The 19,848-nt window shown below is 37.9% G+C and overlaps 3 protein-coding genes across 3 annotated transcripts; all 3 read left to right on the top strand.

Annotated features, from left to right (window-relative positions):
* Positions 1–5,184: 5,184 nt before the first annotated feature.
* LOC111986179 (UDP-glycosyltransferase 87A2) lies at positions 5,185–8,162 on the top strand. The gene is made up of 2 exons (XM_024017799.2): positions 5,185–5,670; positions 7,225–8,162. The coding sequence occupies exons 1-2, from the start codon at positions 5,358–5,360 to the stop codon at positions 8,121–8,123; spliced, it is 1,212 nt and encodes a 403-aa protein (XP_023873567.2). The 5' UTR covers positions 5,185–5,357; the 3' UTR covers positions 8,124–8,162.
* A 4,752-nt stretch (positions 8,163–12,914) lies between these two features.
* On the top strand, positions 12,915–14,880 carry LOC136066358 (uncharacterized). The gene is made up of 3 exons (XM_065770534.1): positions 12,915–12,958; positions 13,218–13,800; positions 13,900–14,880. Exons 1-3 carry the CDS (start codon positions 12,915–12,917, stop codon positions 14,878–14,880), a joined length of 1,608 nt encoding a protein of 535 aa, XP_065626606.1.
* A 770-nt stretch (positions 14,881–15,650) lies between these two features.
* Positions 15,651–18,105, top strand: LOC136066359 (uncharacterized). The gene is made up of 4 exons (XM_065770535.1): positions 15,651–15,812; positions 15,982–16,101; positions 16,297–16,740; positions 17,392–18,105. Exons 1-4 carry the CDS (start codon positions 15,651–15,653, stop codon positions 18,103–18,105), a joined length of 1,440 nt encoding a protein of 479 aa, XP_065626607.1.
* Positions 18,106–19,848: the final 1,743 nt, after the last annotated feature.

Raw genomic sequence — 19,848 nt, forward strand, 5'->3', positions numbered from 1 at the left:
CTAATTCACCTGATTAACCCCATATGACTTGAGGTGCCAATGTCTAATCGCGAGCCAAAACTTAGTGCCCCAAAATTAGTTGGATAAATGGACTTACTCAAAGGACGTAATTCCAAGGCGGAAATGAACGGTATTCCAGACCCCGTGTTTATCAATTGTCATAATTCCCATAAAAAAAGAAAGCCCTGATAAGATAGTTACTGCTTTTGCCTTGTTCAGGTTTCAAGGTGTAACAATTCTTTGTTCCTTGCGGGAAGCTTCTCAGATTTTTTATTTGCCGTACATAGTTAGGAGAAACCATTGAAGAGTAGTACTCGGGGGATATGTCGTTATTTGTCCCAGTATCTATAAAACCCGAATCTGACTTGTAAAATATACCAGTGCCTTCATCCAAGTAATCGCTGGTTGCCCCACAATCGATGCTTATGAAACCTACAAATTTTATGCCGAAGAAGAAAAAGATATAAAATTTTGTAGATGCCAAATTGCCAATCAATATGATAAAGGGGGAAAAAAAAACTTTTTGTAGGGTAGACAGAAGTCACAAAACATATTAGTTTAAAAATAATTTTATATATAATTACTTTTTTTTGCAAGTATAATGAACACCATAATTTGCATGTAGCGCTGCCATTGACCACCTCAACCTAGCGATAACGGCAGAACCACGAAGAGAGAGAGGGAGCACAGCCACAAACTCCTTGAGAAGTCACATGATGCAAATATAATGTCTAAATCACAAAAGACAAAACCCCCTTTTCTAAACCACAACTGAACTAGCTAGCCTCTAACCAGAGAAAGTAAAAAGGAATTCTCATGTTCACAGAGAGATGCGTGTTAATGTCCTTCACTTCTTCTTTCCATTTTCCAAATGATAATCATGGTGCTGCGTATTTTGGGTACACCGCCGGACTTTCTGTTAAGGGTGTGGTAAGCAAATGTTTGATGGTATTTTTGGAATTGAGACCATAGAAAATTGCGTTGTAAAAACTTGATCTTTGTTTTAAAATTGGGGTTTACAGAAAAGCTATCGATACCTCTAAATTTGGAACTCTGTTTTTCGCGTTTGGGAAAACACAATTTATTAGAAATCATGGAGCCAAACACTGGTGTTTTTGCGTTTTTCACTGAGAACACGTGTTTGGCCCGCACAATTACAGGGCCAAACGGGCTCTTATGGATATATGCGTGAATGTGTAATATTACTTTTGATTTCACTTTTGAGAGTGAGAAAGGAATTTTTATAGAAAGACTAATTAATTTTTACAAACTATATTTCTAGATGTGAAATGTTTTATTTACACTGTATTCTGTTTTCACATAGAATGTGAGATAATCAAAAGCATTTGCTTCCGCAGTAGCTGAGGCATCAACTTAATTTATATGTCAAAGTAAGCATGACTAATAGTTAGTCCATGAAGAAAGGTTACGGGAGAGAGAGAGGTGAAGAACTGATAGAGATTTCATGGTTAATTACGTACCTGGAGTTTGATCAACAAGTCTTCTTCTAGCATGTTCAGTACCATCTCCTTTAGCTAGCTTCAAATTGTCAAGAATACCAATCAGCAAAACAAAGACAAGCCATGCTCTCAGAACCATTATGGACTCTAGGGCATCATGCATGCTGATTTGTATTGGCATTTTATGCTAGTCACAAGGAAGATAAGTAGTACTTTAATACTCGTAGGAATTAGCTTAGGTCTAGTGCATTGGAAAACTTGACCTATAGAGATATTGACATATGTAAAACTCTCAATAAATCCAGTGTGTTCCTATACACGAGACTCCATCCTTACAAGGTAGTATATCATGTATCCGGCATATATGCCGAGTCTCTTACACAGCCAGGTCCCATAACAAGTGGGGCCCACCTCTATGTGAGAGACCCGGCATATATGCCGGGTACAAGATATAATTTTTTCATCCTTACATTACGGCATAAGTTCTTTACAACAATGACTGAAGCCTTTTTTGTTTTTTTTTAAGCCAACATAATTTCGTGTTCAAAAGAAAGGGGGAAGGAAGAGATAACATTGACACAAAGGAAAAAGTATACTTTGAAAATTATATTAAAAGTAGAATGAAGAAAAAGTATGAGTGATTTTGTATTTTTCTTCTTAGTGTCATTTTCTTCTCTCTTTCTTCTCCATTTGGGGGGGAAAATGGACCCAATAGAAAATTCCACTTCATTTTATTTTCTTTCCTTTACAAAATAATTATATATAATAAAAAAAANCACCTCCTCAACTCTTCACAATACTTCCACAGCTGGTTGTATTGTTGTTTATGAGCCCCATCAACAAAATCTTGAGCCTTCTTTCTAGCTCTACTTGCTTTGCCTGCACTTATATTCACTATTTATTTCTCATGGATAGTATCTTGAATTTCTTTCAATTTAATGTCTAGCTGCCTCCTAACCTTCTTCAACAACTTTTTTTCTAATGTATGTAGAAGTACACCTTGGATTTTTATAACTCCTGGTGCATGTGTGTTCAGGTATCAGAGTTTTTAATTGATAGCTCCTTTCCCTTGTCACCTTTGTCAAGAATGCTACAAATTTACATCCAGGTCGGCAACAAGCTCTAACTCTCTGCAGGTCATTTTTTACAAACCTTATACCCCAACCTCCATTAACTGCATAATCAGTAATAGCATCCTTAAATTGCCTAGGTGAAGTAAAAATCATATCTTTCTTAAACCTAATATGCTCAGCCTTATCTACTGGCTTAAACATTGGAAACTTCCTTCTCTTGACAGAGTTGTCTACCTCATTAGTAGCTGGATGGTCATCATCGCTGTCATCCTCACCCTGAGCAGTGTCAAATGATGAGTCATCAAGATTATGTAGCTCCTCACTCTCACAATCTGAATTCATTACCCTAGCACCCATTTGGACTGGTTCATCATGAACATCTTCCCTGTTGTCCTAACTATCACTATTGTTGTCATCAAAACTCCTTCTAGTAGGGTGCAGGTCTGGCTCCTTTTTTAGGTCACTTTCCCTAGTGTTAGTACTATCCTCTACAGCTTCATCAACTGGCTCTTTTTATTGCTCCTCAATGACCGGTTCTTTACCAGCCCTCCTAGAATAGAATTGTTTAGCATCTACCTCAATAGGATCATTATGGTTATCATTGTCATACTCCTCATTATCATGCCAAACAAACTTACCACTATCATGTCTATAGTCCCCATTATTCTGGCCATACCAATCATCATTATCATGAAAATCAAAATTATAATGATAATCATCTTCATAAGTAGCTTGATCATAATAATGGTCACTAACATCACCTTTAGAATCAACCTCATCTTCATAATAGCTAGCATGATGATTATAATCTACTGGGTCATCAACTTTAATAACTTCAGGGTCTACAACTTCTAATGCCTAATCATTCCTAACTTCTGCTCCTAAGGGCTCAACACTAGGTTTTTCACCAAGTTGTAATACTTCTAATGACTTAATATCCTCAACTTCTAACTCCTCAAGCTCATCTACTGGATGATCAACATATATGTGAATCTCTTCATGACCTTGTACTAAGTCTGTCATGAATATTGCAGCATCATCATTAATAACCTGGTGAAAATTTGCATGCTCTGGGTTCACACCAAGCATTTAAAACCATAGAGTACTCATTGCATTATGCCCAAAATCCTTACATATACCCTCAATCTCTACTTTTAACCACCTATCAGGGTCACAATTATTCACAGCACTAACTGTCACTCCCACATACTGTTGGGGGTCCCAAGTAATATGCCCACCATGGTGAACATAGAGAGTAAATAACTCATCCATCCTGCATTTAATATATAACCAAACACTTTTCAACTGATAAACTAATTTTTAAATTAATAAACTAATTAATATACAGTACATCCAAACACTTTTCAACTTATATACTATTTTTTAAATTAATAAACTAAGAATAAACTAATTAATATACAATATAGCAAAACACTTTTCAACTAATAAACTAATGTTTAAATTAATAAACTAATAATAAACTAATATAACCAACCACGAGAACAAGGGAACAAGGGAAGGGAACACATGGACCACGGAAAGGAACCATCAGAAACACAAAAAGCAACAAACAAAAAAGACAAACAGTATTTTACAAATTCCAAAACAAAACAATCAAACTTGTTTTATCATTGTGGTCCACTTATAGCTATAAAGAGATCGAGAGAGAGAACATACCTTTAGGATAAATGGTCTTTTTTCACGTTTGTCTTTAGATCGATGTGGGTATTTCACTTCTTTTGGGTATTTGGCTTCAATGTGGGTTGATGTGGGTTTTCAGAGGAACAATTTCTTTATCGATGTAAGGGCTGATCTAAGGTTTCATCAAATTTGGGTAAGGAGTGTGGCTGAGGATGACAGTGATGGTGAACGTATTTTCTAAAATTAGGGTTTAACACTAGAACATTAGAACATTTGGGGTTTTTTTTGTCACATGTGTGGGTTGGACATGTGATTGTGTCATGTGAAGCTCACGTGCAAGAAATTAAGGTGGGAAGGTGATTTGGCAGGAGGAGTAGAGGCACATAAGAGAGAGAAAATAGTATTTTAATCCGCTGTTTGCCACATATGATATTTCCATTAAGGCACTAACGCTTGAGATTCAAATGGATGACGTTTTCCTAAATAGGGACTAAATATGATAAAAATAAAATGTAAGGATTAAAATGAGAATCGGGCCAAAATATAGAGACGAAAAGTGCATTTTTGCCAAAAAAAAAAGAGTAAAATATTATTTAAGTCCCTAAATTTTTCATCACTAAATTTTAAAAAGTTTATTTTTTGTGTCTAAATAATTGAAAAGTTTATTTTTAGTTCCTAAACTATTAAAATGTTTTACTCTATGTGCTTAAGATTTATTTTTAGTCGTCTTTAAACGACTAAAAAAAGTTTTTATTTTTTATTTTTTTTATCCTTAATTTTGTTTATAAATTATTTAAAAATTTCTTTACAAATTTTAAGGATGAAAAAAGAATTTTTTAAAATTTAGAGAGGTAAAACAAACCTTTGATAAACTTTAAGATCAAAATAGTATTTAAAAAAAAAAAAGGAAAAAAAAATTGTAGCTTCTTTGTGCCTCCGTCAGTAATAATATATATAAATTAAGCTCATATGCAGGGACAATTTACTCTTATAAGCTTGAATAAATTAATCTCATACATGTGCAATGACAATTTCGGAGTTTCCTCGTACAAGTAACTAGCTTAAATACTAGCATGAAGTAGCATTGTAGGTGTATTGTCTTAAGCCTTAATACCAGCAGCCTGTCAACTTGTTGACTTTTTCTTCTTCTTCAATCTTCAGCAGATCCATTCAGTTTCCGATTATGGATTCTACCGGCGCCGAACCAACCACTGTCTTCCACGTGGTGGCGATGCCTTTCCCATGCCAAGGCCACATCAACGCCCTGATGAGCTTGTGCAAGTTATTATCATTTGAGCAGCTCCTTGATCGGCTTGAGCCGCCGGTGGCTAGAATCATTGCTGACTTTGAGCTGCAGTGGTCATTCGGGGTCGGAATTCGAAGGAATATTCCGTTGGCCTCGCTTTGGACCATGTCCGCTTCTTTTTTCTCGTCGCTACATCATTATCATGTTTTCGCACAAGCTCAACCGCAACTTTTGCCACTTCACTTAATAGGTTTGCGCACTAGTACTAGCATTGCTTGCTATGCTATAATTTTCATGCTAACATATTTATGTCTTTTTCTCATAAAATAATTATTAATGTTGAATTAGTTGAAGAAGTTAGGAGACAATTTTTGAATCAAAACTTTTATCTTAATTCTGATGTGATCAATTAAAAATAGTGGAGAAAAAGTTTTAAGAATTAAGATCATATGAAAGTGATAGTCTATTACATACAATTGCCCTATTTAATAATTTATGACAAAAGTTTTTGCAATTGTGATCATATATAGAATTTTTTTTATTAAAAAAAAAAATCAAAACAAAAGAAAGCATAAAGGATAGAATTGTTGACTTTCTTAAGAGCAAGGGAGAAAATATACCATATTTCGGTAATACCAACTCAGTATCTGTTTTGATATTTCCTATCCAATAAATGAGTGACACCTATTTCAAAAAACCACATTAGACTACTTTAATAAATGATTAATTTATCTTCCTGATAGTATAGAAAATTGTGATTAATTTATTAGGATAGTCTGATGTAGTTTTTTGAAACAAGCGTCACTTATTTATTGAGTAAAAAATACCAAAACAGATGTTGAGTTGGTATTACCGAAACATGGTATACTTTCTTAGAGCGAGGAACAAACTGAGGCATCATAAGTTGAATCTTAAGAATATTCATTTAATACTCACATGATAATGATATACTATAAATAACATATGACTACTCGAAAATGATTAAAATTCAATGTTAACTATATTAAATTACTAACGGTAGAATAGATCTACACCTTATTGAATATATTATTAATGCTTCTGTTACAATGACATTTGAGCTTGTCTTATCTTTTTGTTTTTGGTGTTCTTCTTTTTTTGGATTTTTTTTTTATATGTTCTTTGAATATCAAATTTGTTCCAAGACACGATTTGACAGCCTCATGGTCTGCTACGTGTAATATATATCTATGGAACCTTCCTCATCTCTCCATCCTTCCCTCTTTGGTTCTGTTTATGACTTTGTGGTGGAAATGGAACCTCGTTACAAAACTAAAAAAACAAAAACAAAAAGCAAAACAAATAAATTTTAATTCATCAGGGTTGTGTGCTAGCTATGGAATTCTCTCACAATTTAATTTAGTACCAAATGCCCCTAAAATTGAAGGTGGGGAATATTGAATGCGGTTCTATAATCTATTATATGCATGTGAAAATGGAAGTACTAAAAATATGTATCCTTCGAATTTCATTTGTTGGTAAAATAAAGCCTTGAAAGTATAACCATAAAAAATCAGGGTTCGCTACTAGACTAATAGTAAGCTAGTTTACACCCTCCATTGAGTTATTTAATTGATTTTACCAGTACTCTATAGACATACAAACACTTGGTAAATTAGAATATATGTATAATGTATATATAAATATGCAAGTGGGAGCAACCTCAATTCTATTTCTAGTTTTCGTAACTAACCACTCTTTGTTTTTTCACTAAGCCAACCTATATATATGAAGTGCAACCAATTGATTTGCGATTGGTGCATATTTGCTTAATTTGGTGTGATAGATCAAGGAGAAGAGCATGTGGATAACATATTGGGAATTTCTTCAAACCATCTAGAAGACTTACGAACAGTGTTTCATGAAAACGACCCGCGGGGAATGGAAATGGTCATGGAATGCATTTCAAAGGGGTCCAAAGCACAGTATCTTCTAATCAATTCTGTTTATGAGCTTGAACCTCAAGCCTTCGACACTTTGAAAGCAATATTTCATTTCCCTGTGTACCCTATTGGCCCTGCCATACGTTACATGGAACTTGAACATAGTTCCTTTATAACTACAACTAGTGACAACAACCCTGACTATCTAAAATGGTTGGATTCCCAGTCTGCAGGCTCTGTCTTGTATATTTCATTGGGAAGTTTCTTTGTGCTCACAGACACCCAAATGGATGAATTTGCAGCTGCGCTTCGTAATAGTGGTGTTCGGTTCTTGTGGGTGGCTCGTGGAGAAGCTTCTCGGCTGAAAGAGAGTTGTGGTGATACAGGGTTAGTAGTGCCTTGGTGTGACCAATTGAGAGTGTTGTGCCATCCTTCTATAGGGGGGTTTTGGTCCCATTGCGGATGGAATTCTACTCAAGAAGCTGTTTATGCAGGCATTCCTATGCTTACTTTCCCCTTATTTTTGGATCAAGTTCCTAACAGTAGGCAAATTGTGGAAGACTGGAAGATTGGATGGAGGGTGAAGAGAGCACAGGTGGGAAGTGAAATATTGGTGACAAAAGAAGATATATTAGAACTCGTACAAAGGTTTATGGAGCTTGAAAGCTGCGAGAGAAAAAAGACTTGGAAAAGAGCAAGAGAACTAAAAAATATGTGCCATCAAGCGATTACTGAAGGTGGATCTTCTCATTCTCACTTGGATGCATTTGTTAGTGACTTTTTAGAAGTCAAAAACCATTAAGAAGTTTGTTACTTTGTTCTGAATGACTGGGCAAATTGTAGCCACTGAACAATTTTTCTTAACTTAATTATAATAATTTGGGTACTTGAACATTTGTACTTTGATTTTTGCTATTTGAACAATGGATTAGAATGCATATTTATAAAACCATGTAAATTTAATTAATGTGTCGAAAGGTTTGTTTGTTGATCCAGTCAATTTAATGTAATTGACGACCTTAAGTTGCTTAATTAAGATGACCAATAGCATCATCATAGCAGGAGAACTAAAAGATATTTGTCATCAAGTGAATGTGGATCATTTGATTCTCACTTGGATGTATTTGTTAACGACTTTTAAGAATACAATAACCATTTAAAAGTTTCCTTATTTGTTGTCAGACTGAGTTGTCGTCATTGAACAATTGTTCTTAAATGATGTTCATTAATGTCAGTTTGAAAATTCGAAAAAAAAATTATGAAAATTTTTGCTACTTGAACAAGTGGATTTTTGTTTGTTTGTTTTTTTTTTTGTTTTGTTTTTTTTTTTTTTTTTAATTTTTTTTTTTAATTTTTAAAGTGAAGTTGAAGCTATGGGAATTTAATCAATATATGTGGTGAAAAATTTGTTGCAAGTCGTTGAACCAGTCAATTTAATGCATTGATGACCCTATGTTGGTTAAGGAGATCAATGGCATCATCATAATTTTGTAATTTTAAGCTTCTTATAGATGGAGACAAATGTGAGATGAGGCATAAAAAGCCACATCCTGTTTGCAAGGCTTGAATGTGTTAGACAAGTAGATAGAAAATTTCCCACTCTCCTTATTCAGTCAATATCTGTTAGAAAATCCACACAGCTGTCTCCTTGATTGATGAAGCTTATTCCTTTAGAGCAATTGTATCAGTCTGGCCAAAATTTTCCGTCCATTTTACAATAAGAACTTATTTTTTTCTATTTTACACTACCACTTTTCCAAAACACCCACATTAATTCATCTATTTTACAATCTATTCTATTTAAATAATAATATTTTATTATTATTATTTTTATTTTTCTTTTATTTCTATCTCTTTATCTTTGTCTTTGTCCTTATCTCTCTCAGACCAATCCCTCCTCTTCTTATTTTTCTCCTTCTTCCTTTCATGGTCATGGTTAGATCACCTCCCTTCCATAAGCATTTTATTTTTCTTCTTCTCACAGTCAGATTAGCTCTCCACCAAAAGCACCACAAGAATCAAAACCCACAAGCATCAATCTTCACTACTAGCACTGATCCACAAGCATCAAAACCCATTTCTGTCAACCCACAAGTACCGATCTCTGCTGCCAGCACCGATCCACAAGCATCCAGACCCACAAACTCTAATCTCCACCACCAACACCGATCCACCGATCCACAAGTAGCTAACACCAACACCGATCTCTCTCTCTCTCTCTCTCTCTCTCTCTCTCTCTCTATTGGTTTGTTCGTGTGGGTGTGTTTGTGTATTTCTGTGTTGATTTGTCTGTGTGGATGTGTTTGTGTGGGTGTGTTTGTGTGTATCTGAGGAAAAATAAGATGATGGTCGTTTTGCACAAGGAGAAGAGAGAGAAAAAAATGAGCGAAATTAATAAAATAATAGTATAAGCAGTTACAGTAATTGTGTATATATGCACGGTTACTATAGCAAATGTGTAAATATACACAGTTTTAGAAGGACTGACATGGGAAGTTTTGTGACTCAAATGTGTAAAATTCATCTCTTTTCCTATTATACAAGAGTTGGTGCGGATGCTTTCTATACTTGCCAATTTACAAACCTAAATCTCAAAGCTTAGGGTATGTTTGGTTAGTTGAAAAAAAAGTAGTGTCTTTTGTTTTAATTTTTAGTTTTCAGTAGGACCTACCAAAAAAAAAAAAAAAACTTGTTTTTTTGGTTTAAGAATTTGTACTCAGTTTTCATTTTTAGTATTCTAAAAGTTGGATATAAATACAAACAATGAAAACACATTTTTAGCATTTTCAATTTCATAGAAAGTGAATATAGTGGCAATTTCGTAAATATTCTGAAAATGCAAAGGGCCCATAGAAAATGAAAATAGTGGCAATTCCGTAAATATGGTAAAAACACAAAGTGCCCCACTTGATTTATGTGAGTATCTGTAAGTGAAAAAAGTAACTTAAAAGGAAAAGAAAAGAAAAGAAAACAATGTCAAACCATGTATGATGAATTTTATACCCAATTTATGTATTCAAAATAACTTACTAAACATCCTCACATATAAAAATAAATCATCTATATATATATATATATATATAATTGAAACCTATGAAACTCCCATAATGTTCCACGTCAGCACAATATTAAAAAAAAAAAAAACATAATAAAACTTTTCTAAAACCCGAACCCAATGCTCTGTCTTTTCTTTCTCCAAAATGCACGCCCTGCCTTCTCTCCTTCTACTAGCTCCCCCAACCCAATGCTCCTCCTTTACCATCTCCCTCGACAATCAGACCCACGACAAACCAACAGCAAAACATCTAAAGACACCATACCCATCATACCCACAAACCAACAAACATCTTATTCCTCAGAACAAAGGTCGATCTCTTCCTTAGACCAAGCAAATTGAAGCCGTGGTAGGAAGCATGAAGGTTTAGAAGAAACAGAGAATTAAAAGAGATGATGACGAAGACGAAGACGACATGATAAATAAACAATCAACCTTCCAATACGAGACTCTGTTGGAAAAACTATTTCTCACTATTTCTTCGCTTGATACTTTTTCTAAAAAGCTCTCCACCAATCTCCTTCTCCTTTCCAAAAAAAAAAAAACCGAACAACTCTTTCTCTTCTTTTCATCCCCATCTCCCTCTATATCACGAGCCCATAAATCACCAAAACCAAAATAATCTCATCTCTCTCTTCCTCATCTTCCTCTTCATCCCATAAATTTCTCCAAACATAGTACATAACCAGCACAAACCAAACCCATAAATCACAAACATGAGCCAAATCCACAAATCACAACCACTACCATTACAACACCCTCCTTTGCTGTGAGAGGATGAAGAGAGAGATAGATGAGGTGAGAAGTCAATTTTTTTTTAGACTCCACCCATGATTAAGTAGAGGAAGAAGAATGCTTGGAATAGCCAGATCTAAAGTCACAGCTTCACCTTAGACTTCGTTCTTCACTATTTCAGCTTCACCGTGGACTAGGTGATACTTTACCTTGTGATTTTGGTCAGAGATAGTGAGTTCTGTAGAACATGGGTCGTTTGTTTATGAGAAAGAGGTGAGGGTATGAATTTTTGGTTTTATCCCAACATGATTAATGTATTGACCATTGGTCTTAAAAGCCACGGTCAAAATGGTTTACAGCTAAGCTATTTAGATTTTTTTATTTTTTATTTATTTATTTGTAGTCGTACTTGTCACAGTAATAAAGAGTTCAAATATTTTAATGGCATAAAGTCATACTCATATTCGATTTTAAAGATATTTTTATATTGACTATTGCACTAAAAAATATTTCAAATGATAAATATTTATTTAAAGCCTATAATAAATTGCTAGAAATATCATTTTGTTTTTAAGCCTCCTTTATACTTGAATATATTCGGATATTTTAAATTTTAAATCAAGATTATAAATTTGTATATTTATTTTATTTATTTCATATTAATTAATTACTAAATTAGTTATATATGACATTATTGCGGTTTGACCTTGGTCAAACCCAGGTCTGACCTAAAAATCTTGAACCTCTTTCTTTACTAGGTTTGAAAACCAAACCATATTTCATTTCAGTTTTGAGACCCTCCATTCCACCATGTAATATGTATTTCATGTTTCTCTCTTCTTTTTTTGTCAACCTATTCTACTTCTTTTTCATTTTTTTTCATTATTTTTAGGTTCATATTATAATTGTAATATTCTAGAAAATGTAGTTGTTATTATTATTATTGGGTAAAGATTTGGGTCTGGTAATGATATATTAGTTAAAACATCTGTGGGGGGAAAAGTCCCAATCTAATGTAGTGGGCGTAAAGCCCCATGCGAGGATTACTGTGCGTCCGAAGAGAAAAAGAGGTAAGGGCAAGGCTCATCTGGAAGAGGGACCCCCAGAAAGAAATGTGATTACAATCCGAAGAGGTCGACTTCTGTCCGAAGAGATTATATTCCTCTGACGCGAATAGTATGGATCAATTGAACGTATAAAAGGTCAAAATGATCTTCTGAGGACTCCTCCTGATCAAGATAAGCTTTGAGTATACTTGGAGACGATAATGATGAAGAAATATCTAAAGAAAAAGCTGCTACCACCGTATTTAATGCTCTGCAGCAACTTTTCTAGCCGCATTTATGTGGAGAAGACCCCTGAACAGTGTAACCTCACCTACCGCCACTCACACAGAGCTAAATGAGATGTTTGACATGACATATACTCAAGTAGGCACACGGATGAGGTACAAGTGGACGATGGAGATGAGGAGAAGGGAGGATATATAAAGGAAGGAGGCTCCTGAGAAAGGGAGGTGGAAAAAAGAAAAAGAAAACCTTACTGTATTTTTAAGAATTGTAACCACTACATGATCAATGATATGCCTCTTCGAGAACAAAGTCATTCCATTTTTTGAGTAACTTCATGTTGGTTTATGCTTGAGGGTTGTGATTAATTGTTGTCAATTTCATAATCAATCTAGCTCTTTGACCCATTCTCTACAAATTCATTGTTCTGGGCATGGGCCACAATTCCTAACCCTACAATTAGCGCCGTCTGTGGGAAGAGCTTAAGTGTGAGGGGAAGCAACAGCAGTTGGTTATGGCGGAACCAGGGCAACAACTGGCAGAATCTAGGGTGTCCCAGTATATAGATCCTTTTTCTCAATTTGGAGCGGAGATAAGATCGTGAGGGCAGTGTGCATACTACACACACTGAGCGAAGTCAACCTCGTGGCGGAAGTCATGTGTCTCATGCAGAGAAGAATAACATGCAAATAGAAATTGAAAGGTTAAGAAGGGAGTTGCACCATGCGAAAAGAAAACGTATTGCCTCGCATTCTGATGAAGACTCGGGTGACGAACAAGACATCACTTATGAACAAAGGTCTTGAACTCCAATCAGTGAATCTTTTTCATATGAAGATGAACACCGTCGCAAGAAGCAACCTCAAAGGCCATCACATAGAGGGGTGGGAAATGATGCCATGAGCAAGGCTTTGAATCAAATCTCTAGGTCACCTTTCATGCACAGGATTGAAGGAGCAAAGCTTCCTCGGCGCTTTAACCAGCCAACCTTCACTATTTACAACGGTAAAACAGACCCTGTGGAACATGTAAGCCATTTTAACCAAAGGATAGCTGTCTACTCCAGAGATGAAGCTTTGATGTGCAAGGTATTCCCTTCTAGTCTTGGACCCGTGGCAATGAGGTGGTTCGACAACCTGAAAGCAGACTCCGGCAATTCCTACCAAGAGCTTACTCAAGCTTTTGGTTCACATTTCGTCACATGCCGAAGAGTGGCTAGACCCTTGTCTTCTCTGCTATCCTTGAGCATGCATGAAGGTGAAACCTTGAAGGCGTATTCAGATAGATATTGGGAGATGTTTAATGATATGGAGGGTAACTTTGATGCAATGGCCCTAGACACGTTTAAGCTAGGTCTCCTTACTGATCATGGTTTAAGGACATCCTTATCCGACAAACCTGTCACTAACATGCGTCAACTTATGGACTGTATTGAAAAATATAAAAGGGTTAAAGAAGATCAGCAGTAAGGGAAGGGTAAGGATAAGGTTATCCCCCAGGACAGGAAGGACTTCAGGTCAGATCGTTACAACAACAATAAGCCGCGGAGAGATTTCGCTGGGCAGTCGGGGTCAACAAATGCTCAGGCAGTCAATGCAGTGTTCAAGGAGCCAGTTCATCAAGTTCTGGAAAAGATCAAGAATGAATCATTCTTTAGGTGGCCGAGTAAAATGGTAGGGAACCTTGAGAGACGCAATCACAATCTCTATTGTCAATACCACCAAGACCATGGGCATGCCACTGAAGACTGCAGAAGTTTGTGGGATCATTTGGACCAACTGGTCCGTGAAGGCAGGTTAAGGTATCTTTTGCACCACTCCAGTGGCCGAGGAGGTCAAGTGAATTTTGGGTCCGAGAAGAGTGATTCTACGAAACCTCCATTAGGTATTATTAACGTCATTTTCGTAGCGCCAGGAAGAACAGGGTCCTGGCCGTCCAAAGTTATGTCAGTGGCTCGGCTACCAGTAGGGGATATTGGTCCAGATCCGAGGAGTTCTAGACCGGCTGTCTCGCCTGTTTTAGACTTTTCGGACGAGGATAAAGCTGGAACCATTCAACCTCACGACGATGCTTTGGTAGTCACCCTCAGAATCGGGAGATATGATGTGAAGAGGGTGATGGTGGATCAGGGTAGCGCGGTGGAGATTATGTATCCTGACCTCTACAAGGGGCTGAACCTCAAGCTTGATAACTTAACTCCATATTGTTCTCCCTTGGTTAGCTTCGAGGGAAGGATGGTCACCCCGAAAGGACAGATACGGCTGCCCGTACAGACTGGCTCAGAAGTAGTGGAAGTGGATTTCATTGTTGTAGATGTTTATTCCCCTTATTCGGCAATTGTAGCCAGACCTTGGTTACATACGCTAGGGGTTGTTTCCTCCACTCTGCATCAAAAAGTTAAATATCCATTTGAAGGGCGCGTTTTTGAAATCCGCAGAGATCAAACCTCGGCTAGACAATGCTTGGAGGTTGCCATATGACACAAGCCCGAAACTGAATCCTCAGTCAGGGCGGAGGGAGACTTATAGCAGTTAAGAGGTCGGTTGTCACCCGTCGAAGATCTTGATGAAGGCGCTAAATGCGAGGACTTAGTGCAAGTTTTAATTGAGGGCAATCCTAAAAGATACTTTCAAATCGGGTCTCAGATACCTCAACCAGAAAAAGAAGAGCTAATTGATTTCCTTAGAAGAAATATTGACGTATTCGCCTGGAGTACTTACGAAGCCCCAGGAGTAGATCAAAGTTCATTTGCCATCATTTGAAGGTCAACCCACTGAGTATACCCAAGAAGCAGCCTCCTCGGCGGCCATTCAAAGAGCATGCAGATGCAGTCAAAGAAGAAGTGATGAAGCTCAAACAAGCTGGGGCAATTAAAGAAGTTTTTTATCCCGAATGGTTGGCAAATACTGTGGTGGTAAAGAAGAAGAGCGGAAAGTGGCGAGTTTATGTAGACTTCACGGACTTAAATAAGGATTGTCCTAAGGATCCTTTCCCTATGCCGAAAATTGATCAATTAGTAGATGCTACTGTCGGCCATCCTCGGATGAGTTTCTTGGATACTTTCCAAGGTCACCATCAAATACTGTTAGCCCCAAATGACCAAGAGAAAATCGCTTTTGTACCCCTATTGGTAATTACCATTATAAAGTGATGCCATTCGGTCTGAAAAATGCATGTTCTACTTATCAGCAGATGATGACCAAGATGTTTGAATTACAATTGGGCAAAAGCGTTGAGATCTATAGACGATATGGTGGTAAAAAGCAAAGTTATTTCTGAGCATATGAAGGACCTTGATAATGTTTTTGAAACCCTGATAAGACACAAGTTGCGCTTGAACACCTCGAAGTGCTCATTTGGTGTGAGGTTAGGCAAATTTTTGGGTTACATGGTAACACACAGGGGAATTGAGGTAATCCCGATCAGATAAAGGCTATACAAAATCTGCAGCCTCCTCAGAATCCGAAAGAGGTTCAGAAGTTAACAGGGATGGCAGCTGCTTTGAACCGATTCATCTCCAGGTCCGCGGATAGGTGTAACCCTTCTTTTCGTTGATCAACAAGTGGAACGGATTTGAATAGACTGAAGAATGTGCCTCAGCTTTCCAACAACTTAAAGACTACTTGGCTCGGCCACCGATTATGTCTAACCCTGAACTAGATGAGGTCTTGTTTGCCTATATCGTGGTGGTTCCCCATGCTGTAAGTCTAGTGTTGATAAGAATGGATCAAGGTATACAAAGGCCGGTTTACTGTGTGAGTAAGTCTCTACATGAGGCCGAGATCAGATATTTGCCATTGGAAAAAGCTATTTTGGCAGTAGTACTTGGAACACGAAAATTGCCCTACTACTTCTAAGCACCTACTGTCGTTGTGCTCACGCAATTCTCGTTTAAGACCGTACTTCGAAGTGCCGACTACACGAGGAGGATAGCTAAGTGGGGTACTATTTTAGGGGCTTTTGATATCAAGTATATGCCTCGCACTTCAATCAAAGGAAAGATCCTTGCGGATTTAGTGGCCGAGTTCACGGAACCCAGCTTAGAAGAAATAACGACAGAGAGAGACATGGATGGAAAATCGGTTGGCATGATTTCTCAACAAGATCCTGCCTGCTGGGAAGTATATGTGGACGACGCTGCGAACCGAAAAGGTTCTGGAGTAGGGCTAGTCTTGATATCTCCAGAGAGAATCATCATTGAAAAGTCATTAAGGCTGGATTTTGGTGCAACCAATTACGAGGCAGAGTATGAAGCCCTATTGATGAGAATGTCTATGGTTCGAAGAATGGGAGGAGAGGCAGTGGAGTTGTTCTCGGACTCAAGATTAGTTGTGGGCCAAGTACAGGGGGAGTTTGAAGCGAAGGATGAAAGAATGCAAGGACACTTGAATTGAGTCAAACGTCTGCAGTCGGAATTTGAATTTTTCAGCTTGCTACATGTTCCTAGAAGCAGTAACACACATGCCGATTCTTTGGCCACACTAGCCACCTCTTCGGAGCAAAATTTACTGAGAGTTATCCTCATCGAGGATTTCCATAAGCCCACCGGGACAGGAGGGGATGCAGTCCGAGTCCACCAGATCAGAGACAGTCTCTGCTGGATGGACCCTATAATCAAATTCTTGAAAGATGACATTTTTCCGGAAGAACGGGGGGAGGCTGACAAAATTTGAAGGAAGGCAACCAGATTTTGGCTGTCTAAAGACCGAAAATTATACAAACGATCCTATTCGGGACCATACTTGTTATGTATTCATCCAGAGACGGCTGAGTCACTACTAGAAGAGTTGCATGAAGGAATTTGTGGGAGTCACATTGGGGGCAGATCTTTGGCTCACCGAGCCATTACTCAAGGGTATTGGTAGCCGAACATGCAAAAAGAAGCCCATGATTATGTAAAGAAGTGCGATCAATGTCAATAATTTACGCCGAACATACACCAACTAGGTGGAGTCCTCAACCCACTATCTAGTCCGTGGCCGTTTGCACAGTGGGGTTTGGATATAGTGAGTCCATTCCCAAAGACCGCAGGAAACAGGAAGTACCTTCTAGTCGGCACAGACTATTTCACCAAATGGGTTGAAGCTGAACCTCTGGCTAATATCCGAGACGTAGATGTGCAAAGATTTGTATGGAAGAATATCATTACTCGTTTTGGAGTTCCTCATACTCTCATCTCGGATAATAGCTTACAGTTCGACAGTAATGCGTTTCCGAGTTATTGTAGCGAACTGGAAATCACGAATAGATACTCTACCCCTGCTTATCCTCAGGGGAATGGGCAAGCTGAAGCAGTTAACAAAGTTATAGTTAATGGATTGAAGAAGATATTGGACGATGTAAAGGGCAAGTGGGTTGAAGAGTTGCCACACGTGCTTTGGGCTTACAGAACTACGCCTCGCAGATCTACTAGGGAAACCTCTTTTTCGATGACTTATGGCGCTGAAGCTATCATTCCTTTGGAGATGGGGTTCCCAACTTTAAAAACTAGCTCGTTTAGTCCGACCAGCAATGATAAACTTCTAGAAGCAGGCCTGGATTTGATCGAAGAAAGGAGAGAAAATGCAATGGTTCGACTGGCACATTACCAGCAGAAACTCAGGCAGGGCTATGATGCCAACGTAAAGCTAAGGCCCCTAGAACCCGGTGATTTGGTACTCAGGAAAGTCGTTGGCACTGCGAAAAACCCAACCTGGGGAAATTAGGACCAAACTGGGAAGGGCTATATCATATTACTTCAGGAGCTGGCATTGGGGCATATTTCCTGGAGGACTTGGATAGTCATGTAATACCACGCCCCTAGAATGTAAATAATCTCAAAAGGTACTATTATTAATCGAATCATTTCTTTGGTCACTGTGATAACTTGTCATTCTTAATTGTCCTCTAAGTGTTTAAACTTAAATCCAATCATGCCTGTAGTCCTTGGACCAGATGATTTGGGTTAGTTAACACTCTTTATCGGATCTCTAAGTGCTTAAACTTAAATCCAATCATGCCTGTAGTCCTTGGACCAGATGATTTGGGTTAGTTAGCACTCCTTATCGGATCTCTAAGTGCTTAAACTTAAATCCAATCATGCCTGTAGTTCTCGGACCAGATGATTTGGGCTAGTTAACACTCCTTCTCGGTTCTCTAAGTGTTTAAACTTAAATCCAATCATGCCTGTAGTCCTCAGACCAGATGATTTGGGTTAGTTAACACTCCTTATCGATTCTCTAAGTGTTTAAACTTAAATCCAATCATGCCTGTAGTCCTCGGACCAAATGATTTAGGTTAGTTAACACCCCTTGGTAATTCTCCCTAAGTATTTAAACTTAAACCTAATCATGCCTGTGACCCTCGGACCAGGTGATTTGTAGTTAGTTAATACTTTTGTGTTACTGTTAATACTGAAGGTTAGCTTTAGAATGAATCTTGCCTGACATTCTTAACTGTGTTTAACATCAACTCTAACCTATGCTAATATTCTTGGTGTACGTGCGAAAAGATCTATCCAACTTTTATAATACTTGTTATATTCATTACTTAATAGCAACTTTTATGTACTGTCCTTTTTGGAACTAATTTTAGTTATATATATTATCAGCAGGATAGGGTGATTATGTTTATCTACATTACCATAATTGTAAAGTACAGTTATTTGTAGCAAGAATAAGTCATGTGATATATACCGAAAATGAAAATAAAGTCCGTCTCATTAACCAAAACAGGATAGTCTACAATCTTTTACATTCCAAAAAAAAAAAAAAAAAAAAAAGGTACAAAAGAAAAACCCTAAGTATCTAAGATTCTGTCTGAGGGATCACAGGGTCATCGGCCTTGCTTGTCTGAGTAACCGCAGCTGTTGAAACCTGATCCTTGGGCTCTGAAGAAGTTCTTTCCTTTTTCGAGTTCTCGCCCTTGTCCTTGGATGGTTCAGCTGGTTTGCTTTGAACACCTGGTTGACCAGACTCCTTGGAAACCTCAAGCGTGGCCAGAGGGACTTGGCTGACTAAAGGTTGCTCCGAGGCTTCAGGGAGTTGTTCTGGGAGAGGAAGGTCAGACTCTGGGAGCTCTCGGATGTTAGGATTGTAGTAAATGCTCCCAGGCAGCCTCAACTCCGAATCAGCAGGCACCCCGGCAGCATCTGGTGCTTTGCCCCAGGTTATGTCGCAGTAATCTCGGTTAACCGAGGTGAACTGCTCCGTTTACCCTTTTTCGGTTACGTCCACACCCAGTTTGAATGCTACTTTCTTTTCGGCCTCGATCGCCTCCTTGGCCAGCTGAGCGTCCCTTTGAGCCTGCTTAGTAGCCTCCCTGGCCTTCTGAAGTTCAGCACGAAGTTTCTTCACAAGAGCTTTCTCAGAGGCCAGATTGTTCTGAGTATCATTTAGCAGCTTGCGTTGGGCTTTGGCCTGGCTCTCAGCATTTTTGAGACCAGCATTGAGGCTATCCCTTTCCTGGGT

The sequence above is a fragment of the Quercus suber genome, unplaced genomic scaffold (genome assembly GCF_002906115.3).
Source record: "Quercus suber isolate HL8 unplaced genomic scaffold, Cork oak 2.0 scaffold_32, whole genome shotgun sequence".
Classification (NCBI taxonomy): Eukaryota; Viridiplantae; Streptophyta; class Magnoliopsida; order Fagales; family Fagaceae; genus Quercus; species Quercus suber.

Bases quoted from the DNA above. Each gene is read 5' to 3' on its own strand.
- LOC111986179 (XM_024017799.2), top strand. From the start codon at position 5,358: ATGGATTCTACCGGCGCCGAACCAACCACTGTCTTCCACGTGGTGGCG. The intron at 5,671-7,224 runs GTTTGCGCACTA...TTGGTGTGATAG, and splicing joins TTTGCCACTTCACTTAATAG to ATCAAGGAGAAGAGCATGTG.
- LOC136066358 (XM_065770534.1), top strand. From the start codon at position 12,915: ATGGCGGAACCAGGGCAACAACTGGCAGAATCTAGGGTGTCCCA. The intron at 12,959-13,217 runs GTATATAGATCC...AACTCCAATCAG, and splicing joins GCAGAATCTAGGGTGTCCCA to TGAATCTTTTTCATATGAAG. The intron at 13,801-13,899 runs GTCACTAACATG...GTTATCCCCCAG, and splicing joins CATCCTTATCCGACAAACCT to GACAGGAAGGACTTCAGGTC.
- LOC136066359 (XM_065770535.1), top strand. From the start codon at position 15,651: ATGGTGGTAAAAAGCAAAGTTATTTCTGAGCATATGAAGGACCTTGAT. The intron at 15,813-15,981 runs GTAATCCCGATC...GGATTTGAATAG, and splicing joins TAACACACAGGGGAATTGAG to ACTGAAGAATGTGCCTCAGC. The intron at 16,741-17,391 runs GTACAGGGGGAG...CCGTTTGCACAG, and splicing joins CAAGATTAGTTGTGGGCCAA to TGGGGTTTGGATATAGTGAG.